Source organism: Anabas testudineus, chromosome 11 (genome assembly GCF_900324465.2).
Source record: "Anabas testudineus chromosome 11, fAnaTes1.2, whole genome shotgun sequence".
Taxonomy (NCBI): Eukaryota; Metazoa; Chordata; class Actinopteri; order Anabantiformes; family Anabantidae; genus Anabas; species Anabas testudineus.
In genome coordinates, this window is record NC_046620.1 from 21293057 (window position 1) to 21311042 (window position 17986).

General features: G+C 40.6%; 1 protein-coding gene across 5 annotated transcripts; it reads right to left on the reverse strand.

The window, feature by feature from the left end:
- Window positions 1-5486: 5486 nt before the first annotated feature.
- On the reverse strand, window positions 5487-17986 carry anln (anillin, actin binding protein). 5 transcript variants are annotated; one of them, XM_026349310.1, is made up of 24 exons: window positions 17799-17986; window positions 16507-16657; window positions 15980-16417; window positions 15172-15500; window positions 14010-14340; window positions 13462-13664; window positions 13268-13375; window positions 13060-13177; window positions 11454-11752; window positions 11192-11340; window positions 10948-11089; window positions 10696-10831; window positions 10062-10244; window positions 9712-9838; window positions 9418-9466; window positions 9144-9197; window positions 8735-8767; window positions 8626-8644; window positions 8198-8310; window positions 7898-7951; window positions 7505-7591; window positions 7310-7417; window positions 6744-6916; window positions 5487-6666 (listed from the first exon to the last, which is right to left on the reverse strand). In XM_026349310.1, the coding sequence occupies exons 1-24, from the start codon at window positions 17814-17816 to the stop codon at window positions 6552-6554; spliced, it is 3537 nt and encodes a 1178-aa protein (XP_026205095.1). In that variant the 5' UTR covers window positions 17817-17986; the 3' UTR covers window positions 5487-6551. The 5 variants fall into 5 exon arrangements, with proteins under 5 accessions (XP_026205095.1, XP_026205096.1, XP_026205094.1 ...); XM_026349311.1 differs by having other exon boundaries at window positions 11454-11749; window positions 13462-13667; XM_026349309.1 differs by having other exon boundaries at window positions 13462-13667.

Below are 17986 nucleotides of genomic sequence, written 5' to 3' on the forward strand. Positions count from 1 at the left end.
AACTTCATTAGTAAGAACATCTGTTATTGATCTAGATAAAAGAACTTCATTAGTAAGAACATCTGTTATTGATCTAGATAAAAGAACTTCATTAGTAAGAACATCTGTTATTGATCTAGATAAAAGAACTTCACTAGTAAGAACATCTGTTATTGATGTAGATAAAAGAACTTCACTAGTAAGAATATCTGTTATTGATCTAGATAAAAGAACTTCACTAGTAAGAACATCTGTTATTGATCTAGATAAAAGAACTTCACTAGTAAGAATATCTGTTATTGATCTAGATAAAAGAACTTCACTAGTAAGAATATCTGTTATTGATCTAGATAAAAGAACTTCACTAGTAAGAACATCTGTTATTGATGTAGATAAAAGAACTTCACTAGTAAGAACATCTGTTATTGATGTAGATAAAAGAACTTCAATAGTAAGAACATCTGTTATTGATCTAGATAAAAGAACTTCAATAGTAAGAACATCTGTTATTGATGTAGATAAAAGAACTTCGTTATTAACCTCTGATCGGGAAGTAAGAACATCTGTTATTGATGTAGCTTCTATTCTAAGAGCAGTCTCTCACTCTCTTCTTTGTCTGTATCTTAGTTTGAGTGATGACTCTAGACGAGATGATTGTGTGCTATAGGCAAAAACATTTCTTGAACAGAGACAATGCAGGAAGATCAGTAAGCATTCCTCAAGTCTCTCATAATATGCCAACCAAATCAATGTAGTTAACATTCATTTTTTAGTTATATTTGTAATTGTATCCATGCTGGTCCATGCTTGTTCATCTGGAACACCTAACACCACTTCTGCTACTTGACCTGGACTCCGGTGTCTCCTGTTTTACCTCATGGGAGTTCTCACAAAAACATGTTGCCAAAAAGAAACTGGTACATGGAGAAAGTGTGTATCCAATGCATACTATAGACCAAGAGGAAATGAAATGATTAAAGATTAAATATAAGACGACAGATCTTTTCCATTCCATTCTCATCCGCTTATCTGGGGCCGGGTCGCGGGGGGAGCAGCTTAAGCAGAGATGCCCAGACTTCCCTCTCCCTAGACACCTCCTCCAGCTTTCCCAGGCCAGCCGAGAGACATAGTCCCTCCAACGTGTCCTGGGTCTTCCCCGGGGCCTCTTCCCGGTGGGACAGGACCGGAAAACCTCCCCTACGAGGCGTCCCGGGGGCATCCGAAACAGATGCCAAAGCCACCTCAACTGGCCCCTCTCAATGCAGAGGAGCAGCGGCTCTACTCCAAGCTCCTCCCGGGTGACTGAGCTCCTCACCCTATCTCTAAGGGTGCGCCCAGCCACTCTACGGAGGAAACTCATTTCGGCCGCTTGTATCCGCGACCTTGTCCTTTCGGTCATGACCCAAAGCTCATGACCATAGGTGAGGGTAGGAACGTAGACTGACCAGTAAATCGAGAGCTTTGCCTTTCGGCTCAGCTCCTTTTTCACCACGACGGACCGGTACACCGACCGCATTACTGCTGCCGATGCACCAATCCGTCTGTCAATCTCACGCTCCCTATTTCCCTCACTCGTGAACAAGAGCCCAAGATACTTAAACTCCTCCACTTGAGGGAGGATCTCCCCCCCAACCTGGTCAACTGATCACCACCAGGTGGTGATCAGTTGACAGCTCAGCCCCTCTCTTCACCCGAGTGTCCAAGACAGATGGTCGGAGGTCAGATGACACAACCACAAAGTCGATCATAGACCTCCGACCTAGGGTGTCCTGGTGCCACGTGCACTGATGGACACCCTTATGCTTGAACATGGTGTTCGTTATGGACAAGCTGTGACTAGCACAGAAGTCCAATAACAAAACACCACTCGGGTTCAGATCAGGGAGGCCGTTCCTCCCAATCACGCCCCTCCAGGTATCACTGTCATTGCCCACGTGGGCGTTGAAATCCCCCAGTAGGACGACAGAGTCCCCAGTCGGAGCACCTTCCAGTACCCCTTCCAGAGACCCTATGAAAGCCGGGTACTCTACACCGCTATTTGGCCCGTAGGCACAAACAACGGTGAGAGACCTATCCCCTACCCAAAGGCGCAGGGAAACAACTCTCTCGTCCACCGGAGAAAACTCCAACACATGGCAGCTGAGCTGGGGGGCTATAAGCAAGCCCACCCTTGCCCGCCGCCTCTCACCATGGGCAACTCCAGAGTAGAAGAGAGTCCAACCTCTCTCAAGGAGTTGTGTTCCAGAGCCCAGACTGTGTGTGGAAGTGAGCCCGACTATCTCTAGCCGGTACCGCTCAACCTCCAGCACAAGTTCAGGCTCCTTTCCACCCAGTGAGGTGACATTCCATGTCCCAATTGCCAGATTCTTTGTCCAGGGATTGGGTTGTCGAGGCACCTCCACACGGCTGCCACCCAATCCACACTGCACCGACCCCTTATGCGTCTTCCTGCGGGTGGTGGGCCTACGGGAAGGCGGTCCCACGTCGCTCCTTCGGACTGCGCCCAGCCAGGTCCCATGGGAGAGATCCCAGCCACCAGGCGCTCGTCTACGTGCCCCAACCCCAGGCCTGGCTCCAGGGTGGGGCCCCGGTGACACCAATCCGGGCGACGTACCCGACCTTGATTTTTCACTCGTCATAAGGAGATCTTTTCCTATTTCATAAATTTCATTATTTAGGTGTTTATTCAATATTCCTGATTCAAAATGTCTTTATGAGTGTGATTAGTATATTTCTGTCTTTGTAAGGACAAAGGGTTTTAGTTTAGAAGTGAATCTACCAAGATCATTCAGATTTAAAAGATTATTTCTGTGTAGCGTTGAAACAGTTTCTCTGGTCATTTACACCATAGCTTTTAGGTAATGATGATGGTTGGCCGGCACACCTGTTCTCAATTATATTAATATACCTTTCAGAGGTTTAGGTGTAATTATAAGTTACTGGAAACTCAGTTGTCATTAAGGTTATTAGTTTTAATCACAATGACAGTGGAGATGTGTTGGCTTACCGACAGTACATGCACCCACGAAAATACCTATTCAGACAGAGGTGGTAGAAGTACACAAACTCAATACTCATAGAAAAAAAAATGATTTACCTACAAAGTACTCTACTACAAGTAGATGTACCACTTCAAACTATTTACTCAGTTTTAAACAAGAAGTAGACACTCTAAAAGAAGTACTCCCTACAGGAACAATATATTGAATTTAAAATGTAATTAGATTTAATTCACCAACTTTCAAATGTAAAGAATAATTCAAGATTTAAAAAACATATTAATCCCAGAGGGAAATTAATTAATAAAGCAAATATACCTGTAAGTATCAATGACCTGTGAAACAAAACAGAAACAAAAACAGCAGCTGGTAAAGGTGGAGCTGATTTAACCATTTCATGATCAGTAGTTAAAGTGTGCTCATATTTGGGTTTTATATATGTCTGGTGCATGCAAGTGCACTCACTCCTTTTTGTATCATTTTCCTGTTTTGTGGAAACCAGTCCTTGAATGGAACATTTGAAAATTTGTGCTTGAAATTGACATTGACCATGACAACCTTGGCCACACTTATACAGTACAGTACTCACTTGCTGGTTTTCTGGATGAACACAGAAGTCTCTATTCCTTCTCCCAAAGAAGAAGATTGTTGATGTCTGTGAGCTAGAACTGGGTTTCAACCAGAGTGTTTCAAACACAAGTATTTTGTCTTATGGAAGTTGAGTCATGGCAACTGGACTTCCTTCTTGTTAGGTTGAAACATTTCACAACTCATCCGAGTAGTTTCTTCACTCTGAGGACAGTTGGTTAGAGACCACAAACACTGACATTTAGCAGACACTTTTGTTAAAGCAACTTACAAGTCAGAGCCAGGATAAGCTTAAGGAGGTCTTGCCTAAGGACCCTTCCTGGTGGTAGGCCACAGCTGGGATTTGAACCCCAGTCAAAGAGGCAGCAGCTCCACCTCAAAACCGTCACAATTTTTTATCTGTCTATCCATTTTCAACCATTTCTCCACATTCAGGTCACGGTGAAGGCAGGTTCAGTAAGTTGACTCAGCCATGTCCTCCAGCTCCTCATGGGAGATCTCAAGGCAATTCAAGGTCAGATGTGTTACTTTATACAGTATAATCTCTTGAGCATGCTCTGGGTCTGCCCCGGGGTCTCCTCCCAGTTGGACGTACTGGGAAAACCTCGAATGAAAGCTGCCCAGGTGATAAGATGCCCATACCTCCCCAGCTGGCTCCTTTCAATATAAAAGGAGAAGTGCTTCTACTCCAAGCTCCCTTTCATGAAGTATCTTGAAGAAAACCTCCTCCCGAGTGGACTGATGCAAACACTCAAGATAAAGTTAAAGTGGCTCCAGTTTGATCGGATGGAAGCAGAGAAGATCTGTCAGGTAGAATGGAATCAACAAAATTAGCTTCTACTGCACTAAATAAAGGGTCTGAATTGCCCAGACACTCCCCACTACATTTGTTACATTTCTGCACTGCCCAGGAGCTGAAGTTTAGCTAAAGAGAGAGAAAAAAAAAAGGTTTTAGTAATTTATCATCACCAATTAGTATAAGGAGTACTCACTTATAAATCCCTTAATAATCAGGCTCCATCTTATCTTAAAGACCTCATAGTTTCATATTTTCCCAGCAGAACTCTCCGTTCTCAGACTGCAGGTTTACTTGTGGTTCCTAGAGTTTCCAAATGTAGAATGGGAGGCAGAGCCTTTAGCTACCAAGCCCCTCTCCTGTGGAACCAGCTCCCAGTTCAGGTTCTGGAGGCAGACACCCTCTCTACATTTAAGACTAGACTTCAAACTTTCCCTTTTTATAAAGCTTATAGTTAGAGAGGTGTGAGTTATTGGTCCTACTAACCTAATCACCCCAACCCATCGAGGAAGATGGCCGCCCACCCTGAGCCTGGTTCTGCTGCAAGTTTCTTCCTCGAAAGGAAGATTTTCCTCTCTATTGTCACCTAGTTCTTACTTAAGTGGGTTTGTTGGGTTTTCCATATAATTCTGTATACAGTTATATTCTCTGAAGTCTTAAACTTTAAACACTGTAAAGCGCTTTGAGATGACTTCTCTTGTGATTTGATATACAAATATAACTGAATTGATCGTAGATCCTCTGAAAGCACCTTTTAGCGAGACATGGCTCACATAAACATATTTTTCTTGTGCATAGCAAACTCAAAAAGTTTAAGTGTTTTGTCATTCTAGCTCTAGTCCACAACTCCAAACTAATTTTTTTAAATTATGCTAACGTCTGACTCCACTTAGCTTTTAGAGTTAACATACTTTTTCCAGTTTAACTGTCAGGTTTTTATGATTGTTCTCAATAAGAACAAGAATGTCAGATTTTATTTGTGGTATTACTTTAGGCACATTATATTTGTCAATACTAGTGACTTAAATAAAGATCAGATCACACTTTATGATAAATTAATGGAGAAAACTAAACTAAAAGTAAAATTCACATACTTTTTCTTGCCACTGCATGTAGAAGGGAAACAAAAATCAAACAATATGGTTGTGTAAGTGTATTCATTTTCAGCGTGGTGAAAAAGCATCGTCTTTTACAAACATTTTCAGAAACGTGCAGATTTGCCGTAACAACTCTTATATACTCTATCAGCAACACAAGCAGCACAACTCTTAGTCTCAGTTGTTTGGCTTGTCATTTACATTTTTTTTAAACATGAGACAAAGTAAAAGGTACTCTAGTGCCGTGCTGATCAATTTAAAGAGAAAGCCAGAGATGCCAGAGAAGGTAATTCACTGTAAAATCACCGTTACATATTATTTTCAGCAAAGAGCACCAACAACTTTATTTTAACACTGTAAAATTAAAAAATTCATTGGCCACAATTCTAAAACACAAATTTAAAGGAAACCTGTCAAAAATGTTTTGTATGTATCTATATAAAAAAAATATAATATTGGCCTCCAATTAGTGTTGGTTAGGCTTTAGCATAGAATATGTAATAGGCCTTTCCCCCAGTTAATTATAGAAACAATGGCACTGACCTTAAAAAACATTGCAAATAGAATGAAAGCTGGAGTGTAAACAGTATTAAAATCTGTACATCGAAATGAAGGAGAATGTGTGAATGTTTTGAAAGCTAATGCCAGAAGTATCAGCATTGTTCTGTGCGGGTATGCAGGATATAGAGCATTCGTTCAGTGATAAAACTTAAGCTATATATATATATATAATTTATATATATTGATTTTAGCATTAAAACCAAATAATTTAAAGCCATGCATAATGTATGGAAATATTTGCATTAGAACAAAAATTCAACAAAACCCAATTATCAAAACAGCATGGACACATAAACTACATGGAACTACAACTCTGTCTCCCACAAAGAATGAAATGTGTCTAGAGTATGGCTTTATTTACTTTCCTCTTCCTTGTCCATAACTTACGTGTTTGATTAGTTATCTCCCGTAAAATATCCACAAGTAAATTTATTTAACAATTCTCATACTGTATTGCACTTAGTAATTGCATGTGTCAGTGATACTGACAGTCCAACAGGTAGAAACCCTTGTTGTGACAAAGTACAATGATTACAGTGGCCTGTAACAGGCATCTGGTTGCCACATACGTAGATCCACCAGAAGCTGGTTCAGTTTCTTTATCCACAGATTTCTCTCGTCCTTGGTGTCAGCACTCAGCCAGTTCCTGCACAAAAAAAAAAAAGTGTTATGTGTTTGAACTGATGAACAGAATATGTGGACACATTTATTACAGATACTTACTTGGTGACACACATTGTGTCCTTGCACTGACTGACAAGTGTCTCTCTGTCATTCTCTCTCTGTGGTCTGACTGTGATAAGCTCAAATGTGTTTGGTCTGGCACAGAACTCTCTGTTGGCTGGTTCCACTTTTGTACTGGTGCAGTTAGCCAGGTTAATTCGTCCAATAGGATTCTGGCAGGAGAAAAAAAAAAAATAAATAAATAAATCAAACACACAGAGACAAACAGACGGAAACAACATTGTCAGAATTATCCATGTCTACATACGATATTTTCTTGATTATCTTGGCACAGTGTAGTCCTATCTGCCTTCTGATGATAGTTCTAAAACTGCCACCATATCTCGTGCTTGTTTTGAATAAACTTTTACTTTTGTATGCTTTAATATCACTTGATCTCCTGCCGTGGGTGGGGTATTCCAGAAAACAGGTTTAACAAACTCTGAATGAGTTGATTGACTCCGACAGGAAACGTTTGAGTACATTTAGAAACAAAAGTAGTACCTACATATAAAAAGGAACTAACATTGCAGAACTCAATAAATATTGCATTAAATGACAGTTACCTTGCGTTTCTCATCATCTGGGTATGTCCAGTAGGAGATGCAGTATCCTGATAGGACACACCATCTCCTGTGCCAGGCTCCAAATCCACTGACATCTTCAAACATCGTCTGCACCAAAGAATTCCAACACATTTATATTAGGAAACCACTGGCTTCCTCAGCATTAGTCTGATAATTTGTTGCGTTTACACCCACCAAAAATCCCCTCTCTTCTATCTTTGAGCCAACTTCGCACTGCATCTTGAGGTAGATGTGACCCTCCACCGGGCACAAGAATGGTACCTTGAATTTTAATAGACAAATTAGTAGGAAAAGCTCAAATAACATGTTGACAATTCAAAAATGTGTATGTGTATTTTATATATAAACACGTATGTGTGTGTGTGTGTGTGTGTGTGTGTGTGTGTGTGTGTGTGTATATAAATATAAATATAAAAAAAAAAAGTCTTCTAACAAGAGATTGTTAGAAGGAGCTGTTCAGTCCCTAATGAGGACAGATGCCACATTAAAGCCATTAGTCTAATAACAAAGAGTTAGAGTGCTTGTTATGACTGAGCAGAAGAGATGGACAACACAGCAAATAGTAACCTTGGTATGAAACATGCCACTGAGTAGTTCTCTTTCACTTCCTTCATATATGATCTAAAAAAAAGATATCAAGTCAGGTGATTAAATGCACAGGCTATGGTATTACTGAGAGTGTCTAAAGCCTGTACATACCAGATAATGTGAATAGAATACAAGTGATGGGGTTGTACACACAGGATGGATAGTGTCTTTAGCCAGAAGCCATCCATGTATGAAAAGCAGAATAAAGAAGCAAACTAGCATGCTCTAAGAGGAACAGAGCACGGGAGGGGGGGCATTAAATTAAAGGGCATTCTATACCTTCTCCAAAGGAAATTTATTTTTCCCAATAGAGGTCAGAGTGAGCTTGTGTGATCCAACCAGGACAAAGTTGCTGGTGCGGACAGCATTGGGGCCTCCTGGACTGGCTACAACTGCAGAAAGAAAAGTTCAAATGATCATGGCAAATCATTTTTGGTGTGAAAAAAGAACCCTGTAATCTGGTTCAGCTTGGAGAACACACATTTTAACACAACCTACGTGTCAAAGACAATTCTCATTTTCTATACTGTTTGTCTCTTGTCTCCCAACGTTACTGTTGAATATTGATTTGATATCTTGAATCATTCCAGTACCATATCCTTAAGCCTTTTTCATCACCATGAGCGTGAAGCTTTTTCCAGAGAGCAAAACACCATATTCATGCAGACTCATTAATACTTATGTTACACAATTATGTTTTAACTTACCTGGTGTCTGCACACTTTTCTGCAAGACAAAATATAAAAGGTTGCAAATTAAATTGGTTCAAATTCTTGGTATGTCTTGGACAAAAAAAAAAAAAAAAAAAGTACTTACAGTAATGGCGAGGAATCTCTTTGGAGTGATAGCCTAGAATGATCAAATTAAAGCAAATCATAATATTGCCTCAAATGTTAAAGTGAAAAACAGCATACAGTCTGTCATAGTGAGGTGTCTTGCTGGTCAATTATCAGTCTTCTTTCTAATTCCAACAACCACCTAAATGCGTGGAGAGAAATGATTCACAGTGGTGACAAACTCCAGCTGTGGACGCAGTGCACACCCAGTGCAAACCAACAAGTGAGGGATCTGACACAGACTGTTCATACCGACATACACAAATCATGGGCTTCATGAACCTGTCTCCAGATTATCTGGACACAAACATACACTTATGTTAAGCATTAAAGCATGTTCCAATATGAACCATTTGGTAAACCACAGCAGAATCAAAGTGAGTGTTTACCTTTGATTTGCTGGGTTTCTTCTTCTTCTCACTGCAGATCTCACGTTTCTGTACCTAAAGGTGTCAAACACGAGATGTAGGGTGGCAGTATTTTGTCATTTTCTTGTAATACATTTATAATCTAGAATGTGCAGAATGCTTTATAGAGCCACTGTATCTACATGTAAATACACATTATATAGACATCACTGAGGGGGTAATGGTTCCTAAACTAAGGCTGAAGTAGAAAAAAGTAGATATGTGGTCAAAGCATCATTCTGTTGAAGACACTCACCAGACAGTAGACCTCGATATCAATTTTAAAGTCACTGGAGACATCAGATCTGAAAGGAAGTATTTCTTATCAATATTTATGATCAACATAATCATAATTAATGGGCACAAGAAGAGAATCTGATCATAAATGTTTCTATTATTAGTCAGTCTCACCCGTTTCCTGTTCAATATAGATAAAAATAAAAATATAAACTTCTTTAAGACATTTAGCAACATAACACAGCATATTATGACAAAAGAAAACATTCAGTGTGCATTATTTTCCTTGTTAATCGAAGCAGGAGCGACTTACATGGTAAACTTAGTAGGGAATGTGAGGGTGTCTCCATTGAGACCACGGTGTGTGCTGGCCAGTGGAGTGGCCACAGTATTCTCAGCTCCAGCCCGAATCATGATGAAGAAGGAATGTTTGGTGGACTCTGAAATAATCCAAAGAAAGAAATAAACAATCAGTACAATAACTATACTCCCATTATATTTACTTATTACTAGGTATCTAAATAAGGCTAAAAGTCAAGTAAGACACAGTATGCTTTCAATCTTTGATTCCCAAGACTGAGAAACTCTACATCCGGTAGTCAACATCACTGACACAGACTGAGTTACTTTAAATGACTGAACTGCATATGCATTTGGAGCTACCTGGTCTGTTGGCAGTGGAGCAAGCGAAATCTGCCTTGAGAGGCAGGCGTAACTCCTGCAGGGTGATAGAGCCCTTGGAAGCAGACATGCTGCTGGTTTCTGGGGCTGCAGGGGCCCTTTTCTGTCCTGTTGGATTTCCTTTTAAACACTCCAGCTCCACCTTCAAGGCCTCTCTCTTTTCCGCTATGTCAAGAAAACATAAAACAACATTAGGCTCTCATTTCATTTCACCTCAGTTAATATTAGGAAAACATGATACATGATATAACATTCCCAAATGCGAACCCACAAACATGTATATTTGTTTCCCCATTAAGTTTGCTCAGTTAACGTTCAGTGGTAATACACATCAAAACTACAAACCTGAAAAATATGCAGGAAAACTATGTTATTGTTCACATGACATTACATTGTGAAAATAATAATTCCAAAAATAATAATGGTTAAGGTCAGCGCCATTGTTTCAATTCCAAGTGGAAAAGTAATATTTACAAGAAATCTGAAGTCATTCAAAATGGAATTAAAGTGCAGCCGATATTCTGTCACCCTTAGCATTAAAAGAATACATGAGAACCGTGTATGCCTATATGCCTAGCATAAGTCACGCATTAGTCTGTTGCCTGGATGAACTCACTTGCCACCAGCAGCAGCCTCTCTGCCTCAGCCTCCACCTGGGATCCTTTCCCATGTTCCTCATCTGTGCAGCAGTTGAGTGCCTGACTGGCCTGATGAATAACTGTCTGCTGTAGGTTCATCTCGTTAGTCAGAATCTATACAAACATACAACAGTTTATAAGATGGTGAGAAATCGATTTGACACAGTTCACATTTGCAAAAGACTATACACGCATAGTGCAATCTGACATGATGGTAATTAATTACAAACCTTGATCTTCTGCTTTATACTAAAGAGACCGGAACCTCTGGGCTCTTCTGCTCTGTTAGAAACATCCTCTTTTCTCACAATAACCTGCTTCACGCTGGGCCTTTCAGTCTCCTTTACCCTGGTGGACCTGTATGCATCAATGCTTAAACACACAAAATGAAATATGCATATTTTAAGTTATGCATAACAGAAAGAACAGACAACTTTATTATGCATTTATCCAAATGTTAAATGGAATATTTACCTATAAGGAAGTCTGTGGTCATCATCTAAGGCCTCAACACTGTCAGAGGAGGCGGTCCGTATCATGTTAGTTCTCTGAAACCTGCTAGGTTTTGTAGCACTGTCTGGAGTACAATTCTTCACAAGGAATGAACTGGCTGGAGTTGATGTCTGCACATGGAAAACACAATATATTATGTTTAGCTTTTTTCCAGAAAGGGCAGTATCAACAATAAGCTTGACATGAACCAGCACTAGGAGTAAGATGTGACATCGGTGCCTACCACAAGTCTCCTCTCTGGACTCTTCACCACAGCAGCCACAGTTTCTGCCAGAGGAGTTAGGAGGGACATGGAGGAGATATTCAAAGCATCTTCCTCTTCCTCCCCATCCTGATCTCCACTCTGTTCAAGGACTCCATTAAACAGCTCATTGATTACTTCCGAGTTGATGGACTGGTCCACATTCATCTCTATCTCTCTGACCACGTCTTCTTTTTCTAAGGTTCCATCAACTGGTTCCTCTACAGTCTTCAGAGGGCTGGAAGTGGATGCTGGAGGCGGGATCACCAACACTTGACCTGCTAGTTTATAAAAAACAATGTTGAAACACTATTTTCCAACTTTATTTGGACATTTATGTAATTAATTGGTTAAAAGTTCCTGGTAGGACTAGTTCCTGGCTCTACCAGGATGAGTGTTTGCCACTTGTAATTTCTATCTCCACTTTCCACAGATGGCAGATGGTCAACCACCATCATCGTCATCTCTTGATTTTTGGGTGATGGAAACACTCAGGTTTCAGTGTGGCCAGCATTCATTGTTTTCAAAAGTTTTTTCAAAATGCTATAGCCCTTGATAACCTCAAGGTCACCACAGCAATACACGATTACCATGAACACTTAATTATGTACATCCAGAAAGGATTCATAGCACTTAACTTTTTCCACATTCCAAAAAATTGATTAAAGTCATTATTTTCCTCAAATCTGCAAACAATAGACTATAATGACGTGGTGAACGAAGTCTGCTTAAAATCTTTGCTAATTAATTAAAATAAAAAACTAAAATCCAATCAAATACAAAAGTATTAAGTCTTTGCTCTGTACTTTTTTGAAGTTGTATTTTTTGAAGTATAATACTAAAAGCTTGGCACACCTATGTTTAAGCAGTTACTACCATTGTTCTTTCCAGCACCTCTCAAGCTCCATAAGGTTGGATGGGGAGTGTCAGTGCACAGACACTTTCAGATCTCTACAGAGATGTTCAATCTGGTTAAGCCTGGGCTCTGGCTGGGCCACTCAAGGGCATTCATAGAGTAGTCCTGTAGCCACTCCTTTGGTACCTTGATTGTGTGCTTAGGGACATTTCACCTCCTTATGTCTCCACGTTTGATGTCAATTAATCAGGCAGCATGTTTTTGATGGACAAATGAAAGAAATGGTAATCTACAAACTACCCAAAGGCCAAATCACACAATTGATAGCGTTTGTTCCGTTGCTTTGGTTCCGTATGCTTTCTCACCAGGTGGACCGCACCAGAGTTCACTAGTTGATGCGGATCAAGACCAGCTTGCACTTGAGTGCAATTACGGTGTTCAACAAACGTCTTTCACATTATCATTATTGTTTGTAGAATATTGAGGAAAATAATAAATATAATCAATTTTAATATAAGGCTGTAAGAAAATGTGGAAAAAGGTTAAGCACCATGAATACTTTCTGGATGCACTGCCACTTTAAGGACAGTAATTTTGGCCTCAGAAATGTGTCCTTAAAAGGTGCGCAATGCGGCCTAATAGATCCACTACAGCATCATAACACCTTAGTTCAGTGTTAAAAGGAAAAGTTGACCTTTCTCATGAAAAAGGTCAACTTTTCATGTGAAGTACCTGGAGGGGAACACTTGGTAGGTGTATCTTTTTTCTCAGTAGACAACTCAGCAGACAGTGTTGTAGGTTCATCCTGTGGCTTACATGGAGCCACTTCACTCTCCACATGCTTGTCAGACTGTTTAGAAAAAAAGCATGTCATCTGTTGAATACAATGTATGTGATGTGAAATCTCAAAATAGAATAGTTTAAGATGTTATCTGTCAACCTTTATATCTGAGCATTTCTTGGTTTCTGCTGCCTCATCTGTGTTTTTCCACATACTGTTCCCCTTCTGAAAGCGACTGCGAATTTGAGCCAGCTCAGACTCGCGCTCCTGGAATAAGGGGGCTTTGTTAATCTCATTTGCTATTGTGATATTTAAAAAATGCCCACAATGACCAGATATATTTATAATCCTACCATCTTCTGCCTCTGGGTAAGATCAGCAGTGGTTGTGTTTGCAATCTCTGCAGCTCTGAGTCTCTCCTGTACCAGCTTGGTGTTTGGGGTGACTGATGACGTTACAGTGGGGGTTTTGGCCTGGATAGGGCCTCCTGCTGGAGAGTTCTGGATGGTATGCTCCTGGCACCTTTCTCCAAAACGCTCCAGGAAAGATTTGATACCTGCTGAGAAAAGGAAGCAGTATTTTCTTTCTTTCTCTGGAACATAACTATGTTTATGTCATTCAGGAATCACAAACGTGCTAGTCATTGCAAGTGAAGTTGTGTGTCCTTTTTGAAGACGTTTTGCCTCTCATCCAAAAGACTTCTTTGGTTCTAACTGACTGGTTGGAGTTACAGGTTGACAGTCCACATGTGACTTCAACAACCTCTAAGATGTTACCAACTTAACAATCCTACAGACACCAAATACCTAGGACAACATTGGAATTACCGATTAAGTGTATATAATTAAAAACACAAGGGATTGTATAAAAAACACAAAACCAAAACTGCAACATGACTCACCAGGAGCCCCTGCATTGGCTTTTTCCTGTGGTACAGAGGGGCCAACAATGGCAGGCTTAGCACGGAGCTCTGGTTTCTGAGGGCTGGCAGTGAGACTTAGATCCTTGGAGGGTACCTGAGTCTTCAGTGGACTTTGAAGCACCAATGTTGAGAAGGAAGGGTCGGCCTTTTGTGGACTAGATGGAAAGGCTGTTCCGCGGATAGAGCTCTTATGGGGACTAGAGGTCATGCCCTGGATGGAACTCTTCAGTGGACTGGTTACTGAATGAACTGCAGATCTGGCTGCAGGAGTATCAGTCTTTTGAGGTTTTTGAGGAAGCACTCTGCTAGACTTCATAGGAAAATACACAGCATGTGGGAAAGAACATGCATTAGTCAGAGCCCGGTAAAGCATATTCTAATACAAAATGTTGGGGCCTTTTGGTGATTGTGCAGTCTATGACAGGGCAGTCATGCTGACTGGTAGTGGGCAGTGTTGTTTTAGGTGTCTGTGAGATTATGAATCAATATCCGAGATACAGTGAACCTGCTGGCGTGCATACAGCTCTGAAGTTAAAAATTGTAGTCACATAGCAGTAATGCAGCATTATTTGGATTAGCAGACACTGCATTATGTTGCTGCAAAACTTAAGCCAGGTTCAACTGTTTTAGGGTCAGAAAACCCTGGATTTTTGCTGTTCTGATCCACCTAAAAGACTGACCATGTAATTACAACACCCTCACTCTCCATAAAAGAATTTCCTCTCACCTCTCAAATGTGGTGAGCCATATAGCTGATACTATGACCTTCTAGAGATATTAATAATAATAATGAATAAGTATATTAAGATACAAAAGTTATTGTAGTTATGCCATGTTGTGTATTATTTTGTGACAGTCAAGTCTTGGAAGTACAGTTATAATATTTCTGTTCATCAGTTCATTTCAGTTGTACTGGTAAGTTTCTGTTTAGTTTTTCATGTATCATATTCACATACTGATATAACCAGTACATGTTACATTAAACAGTGCAATGTTTTATGTCCTGTTGATTGTCTTCTTAAAAGTTCTGGCATTCACAGAAAACTTCACACAGCAGCCAAAACAACTAAAGTGAGCAGTTACAGTATATCATTAAGACACAGTTATGCAAAAACAATATCACAATTCCAGGTAAACCTACCTGAATAGAGTTAGGTACAGACTTGCTGCTTGCAGCCGAATTGGTCACTGGAAGGCCTGCAGCACTTGTTTTAGAGCTGGCAGACACTGTGGCATTTCTAATAGTGAATTTGCGAACAGTTGTATCAGTCTTGTTTGTATTCTCTTTGGGAATGTTAGCATGGCTTAGGTCATCTTCCCAAGATCCAATGGTAGCTGCGAGGTTAGCCAGTCTACCTCTTCTTCCTAGAGGAGTTTCCGAGGACACGGGGGGGGCAACATCTGGTGGGACCTCAGCTTGCCTATTTGACAGTGACAGTGAAGTGCTGTCTGGAATGGCACCAGGGTTTCCTGAAAATTAGAAATGTTTGAGTGAAACGATCACCAAGTCACACTAGTTCTTTAAGCAGAAGTGAGAACTAAGAGGTAATCTGAGTACAGACAGGTCAACTTAACTGACCTGGTTGTAGACAGGAACCAATGTTACAACCAGTGCTTGTTCTACCATGTTATGTATATGCATGGGCTTACATAAAGCTTCTATAAAATAAATAACATGCTTAATATTATTTATAAGATTAAACTAGATCTTGCAGGTGTGTGAAAAATTGCAGACTAGAATAAGAGAAGAGTTCATAAAGACAGTAACGACATTTTGTAATTAAAAAGTTTCACCTCAAGTCGTCATAATTCTAAACTTTCTTACTCTTCACAGTAACCACATTACTAGATTGTCCACACAACCTGGATTCCCTGAGTACCCCAGTTACTTGACAGCATTTAAAGATGCACATGTGTGTTTTGTTGCTAATATGTCTTTTCATTCCTACCATCGCCATCCCAAAATTTTCTCTGCTCGGCTAGCCTCTGTAGACGTGACTTCATGCCAGCGGCAGATGGAGCTGAATGCTCCACCAGATCCTCCTTGTTTCTCTGCTGGGCTGGACTGGCAGGAGCAATCTCTGCTTCTCTGGTGGTTAGACAATCAATAGCAGGTGTGACAGGGATACTCTCTGGCTCCGGCTGGACAGTTTTCAGCTGCCCAGGCTGAGACTGGACAGCAGGCCGAGTAGCTAGCTTGTCCAGGGAGGAGGAAGGTCGGACGCTGGCTGGCCCGAATGGGGGTTTCTTGTCTGTGGGAGGATCTGAAAGCATCGAGGTCACAGGTTGTGTCACCACTGGCTTCTGGTTCTCATCCCAGAGTGGCTGGACATTTTCCCCTGAGCACTTTCGCTTGGAAGGAGATGATTTGGAGAGCACCTGCGGAGCTAGTAGGAAGTGGTAAAGATATATAGTAAATATAAGAGGACTAACAGTCTAAAAGTCACAGAGGTTAGTAATACAACAATGGTCATACCTTTGTCAATAAGTGGCTCACTGACCACACTATTCGTGTCAGCCAGAGGCTCTCTAGGCCTTTTGACCATCTGTCTATTTGCTGTGTTTGGTCTTTCTGCCATTTTCTTCTGTAGGTTTTCTCTGCGAGCCCGAGTCCGCTCCAAAAGTTTCTGGTTGGACAAAAATTGTAGTAAAACTGTGACACAAACACCTACTTTATACAAAAGATGGAAATGATCATTTTCTTTTGAATCTTGAATACAAAGCATTAACTGAAATGTAAACAACAGTTCAACATTTAGTGGAAATATGCTTGAAAGCAATACAAGTATAGGGTCTTATTGTTAAGGCTGTTCAAGTTTCAGTAATAGTTCAGCTTTAGATTTCACTTCCCAACACAACGACTGCAACAGCACCAACTATACTCACCAGCTCACTACACCTTAATAATCCCACCCACATTTAATGGGGAGTGGAAGAGTATGACACAGAATATGAACCTTAGACTTCTCTGTGTATGGACTACTTTAAAAAGCAACATATCTACCTCACATACACAACAGCCCCCCTTGCTGGGCCTCACAGACACGATTTACTGTGCAAGCTGTGACATCTTTGCAGCTGCGCCGCCTGTAGGGTTTGTAGGCACAGTGGAAAACGCCCGTATCATTCCTAAGGAATGAGCCACTCCTGCCTGCAATTCCTGTTTTTTATTATGTTATTTCAAACCGGACGTGTCAGGACACTCCAGTACAATTATTAATCATTATACTTTCCAGATCAATTTCTAGTTTTTAGTTTGACAACCAGTATCGTGCATGGAGATAAATGAAGCACAGAGGCTCATGTGCTGGGTGATGGTCAGTGCCGACACATATCATCGCCTTAAATGGAGACCCAGTCGTTTCATGTGAATCATACTAACAGCCAACGTTAGTCCTGGCTAAATGTCTTTGCATCAGGCCTAAGATGAAGAAAATGACACGACGTTATAACGCCTTTAGAAGTTTAAGGTGCGTTCATTTATTTTTATTTATTTGTGGTTCGGGACCACGTGCAAGACTAAACATCACGTGACAATTTTTCATTGTATTTGACGTTATTTCAAATGGGTAACCAAACATGTTGATGCATGATAATGTATGCTTAACATAAAGTAACCTTCTCTTAAATAAAACACGTTGACTCCTGTAGTAACCAACGTGTCTAACAGGATAAGGACAGAAAATGTTAATTCATCATTAGCAGACAACGTTATTCCTTCTCCACCTTCGTTAGCTAGGCTAGCTTCGTTTACGTTAGCTAACTTACCTCAGTAAAAGGATCCATTTTGGAAGGTGTATCCCTTTTCGACAAGTATTTAAGAGCTGGATATTTCAAATGTCTTGTACACAAAGAGACGCGGTGACCCTGTGTTCTTCGGGTTTTCTGGACGGTTGACGAACATCGATCTTCTCCTCTCGGTTCTTCTCTGAGCACAAAACAACTTGGGTTCAAAT

Bases quoted from the DNA above. Each gene is read 5' to 3' on its own strand.
- anln (XM_026349309.1), bottom strand. The intron at 16,418-16,506 runs GTATGACCATTG...ACTTCCTACTAG, and splicing joins TGAGCCACTTATTGACAAAG to CTCCGCAGGTGCTCTCCAAA. The intron at 11,341-11,453 runs GTAGGCACCGAT...TTCCATGTGCAG, and splicing joins GTCCAGAGAGGAGACTTGTG to ACATCAACTCCAGCCAGTTC.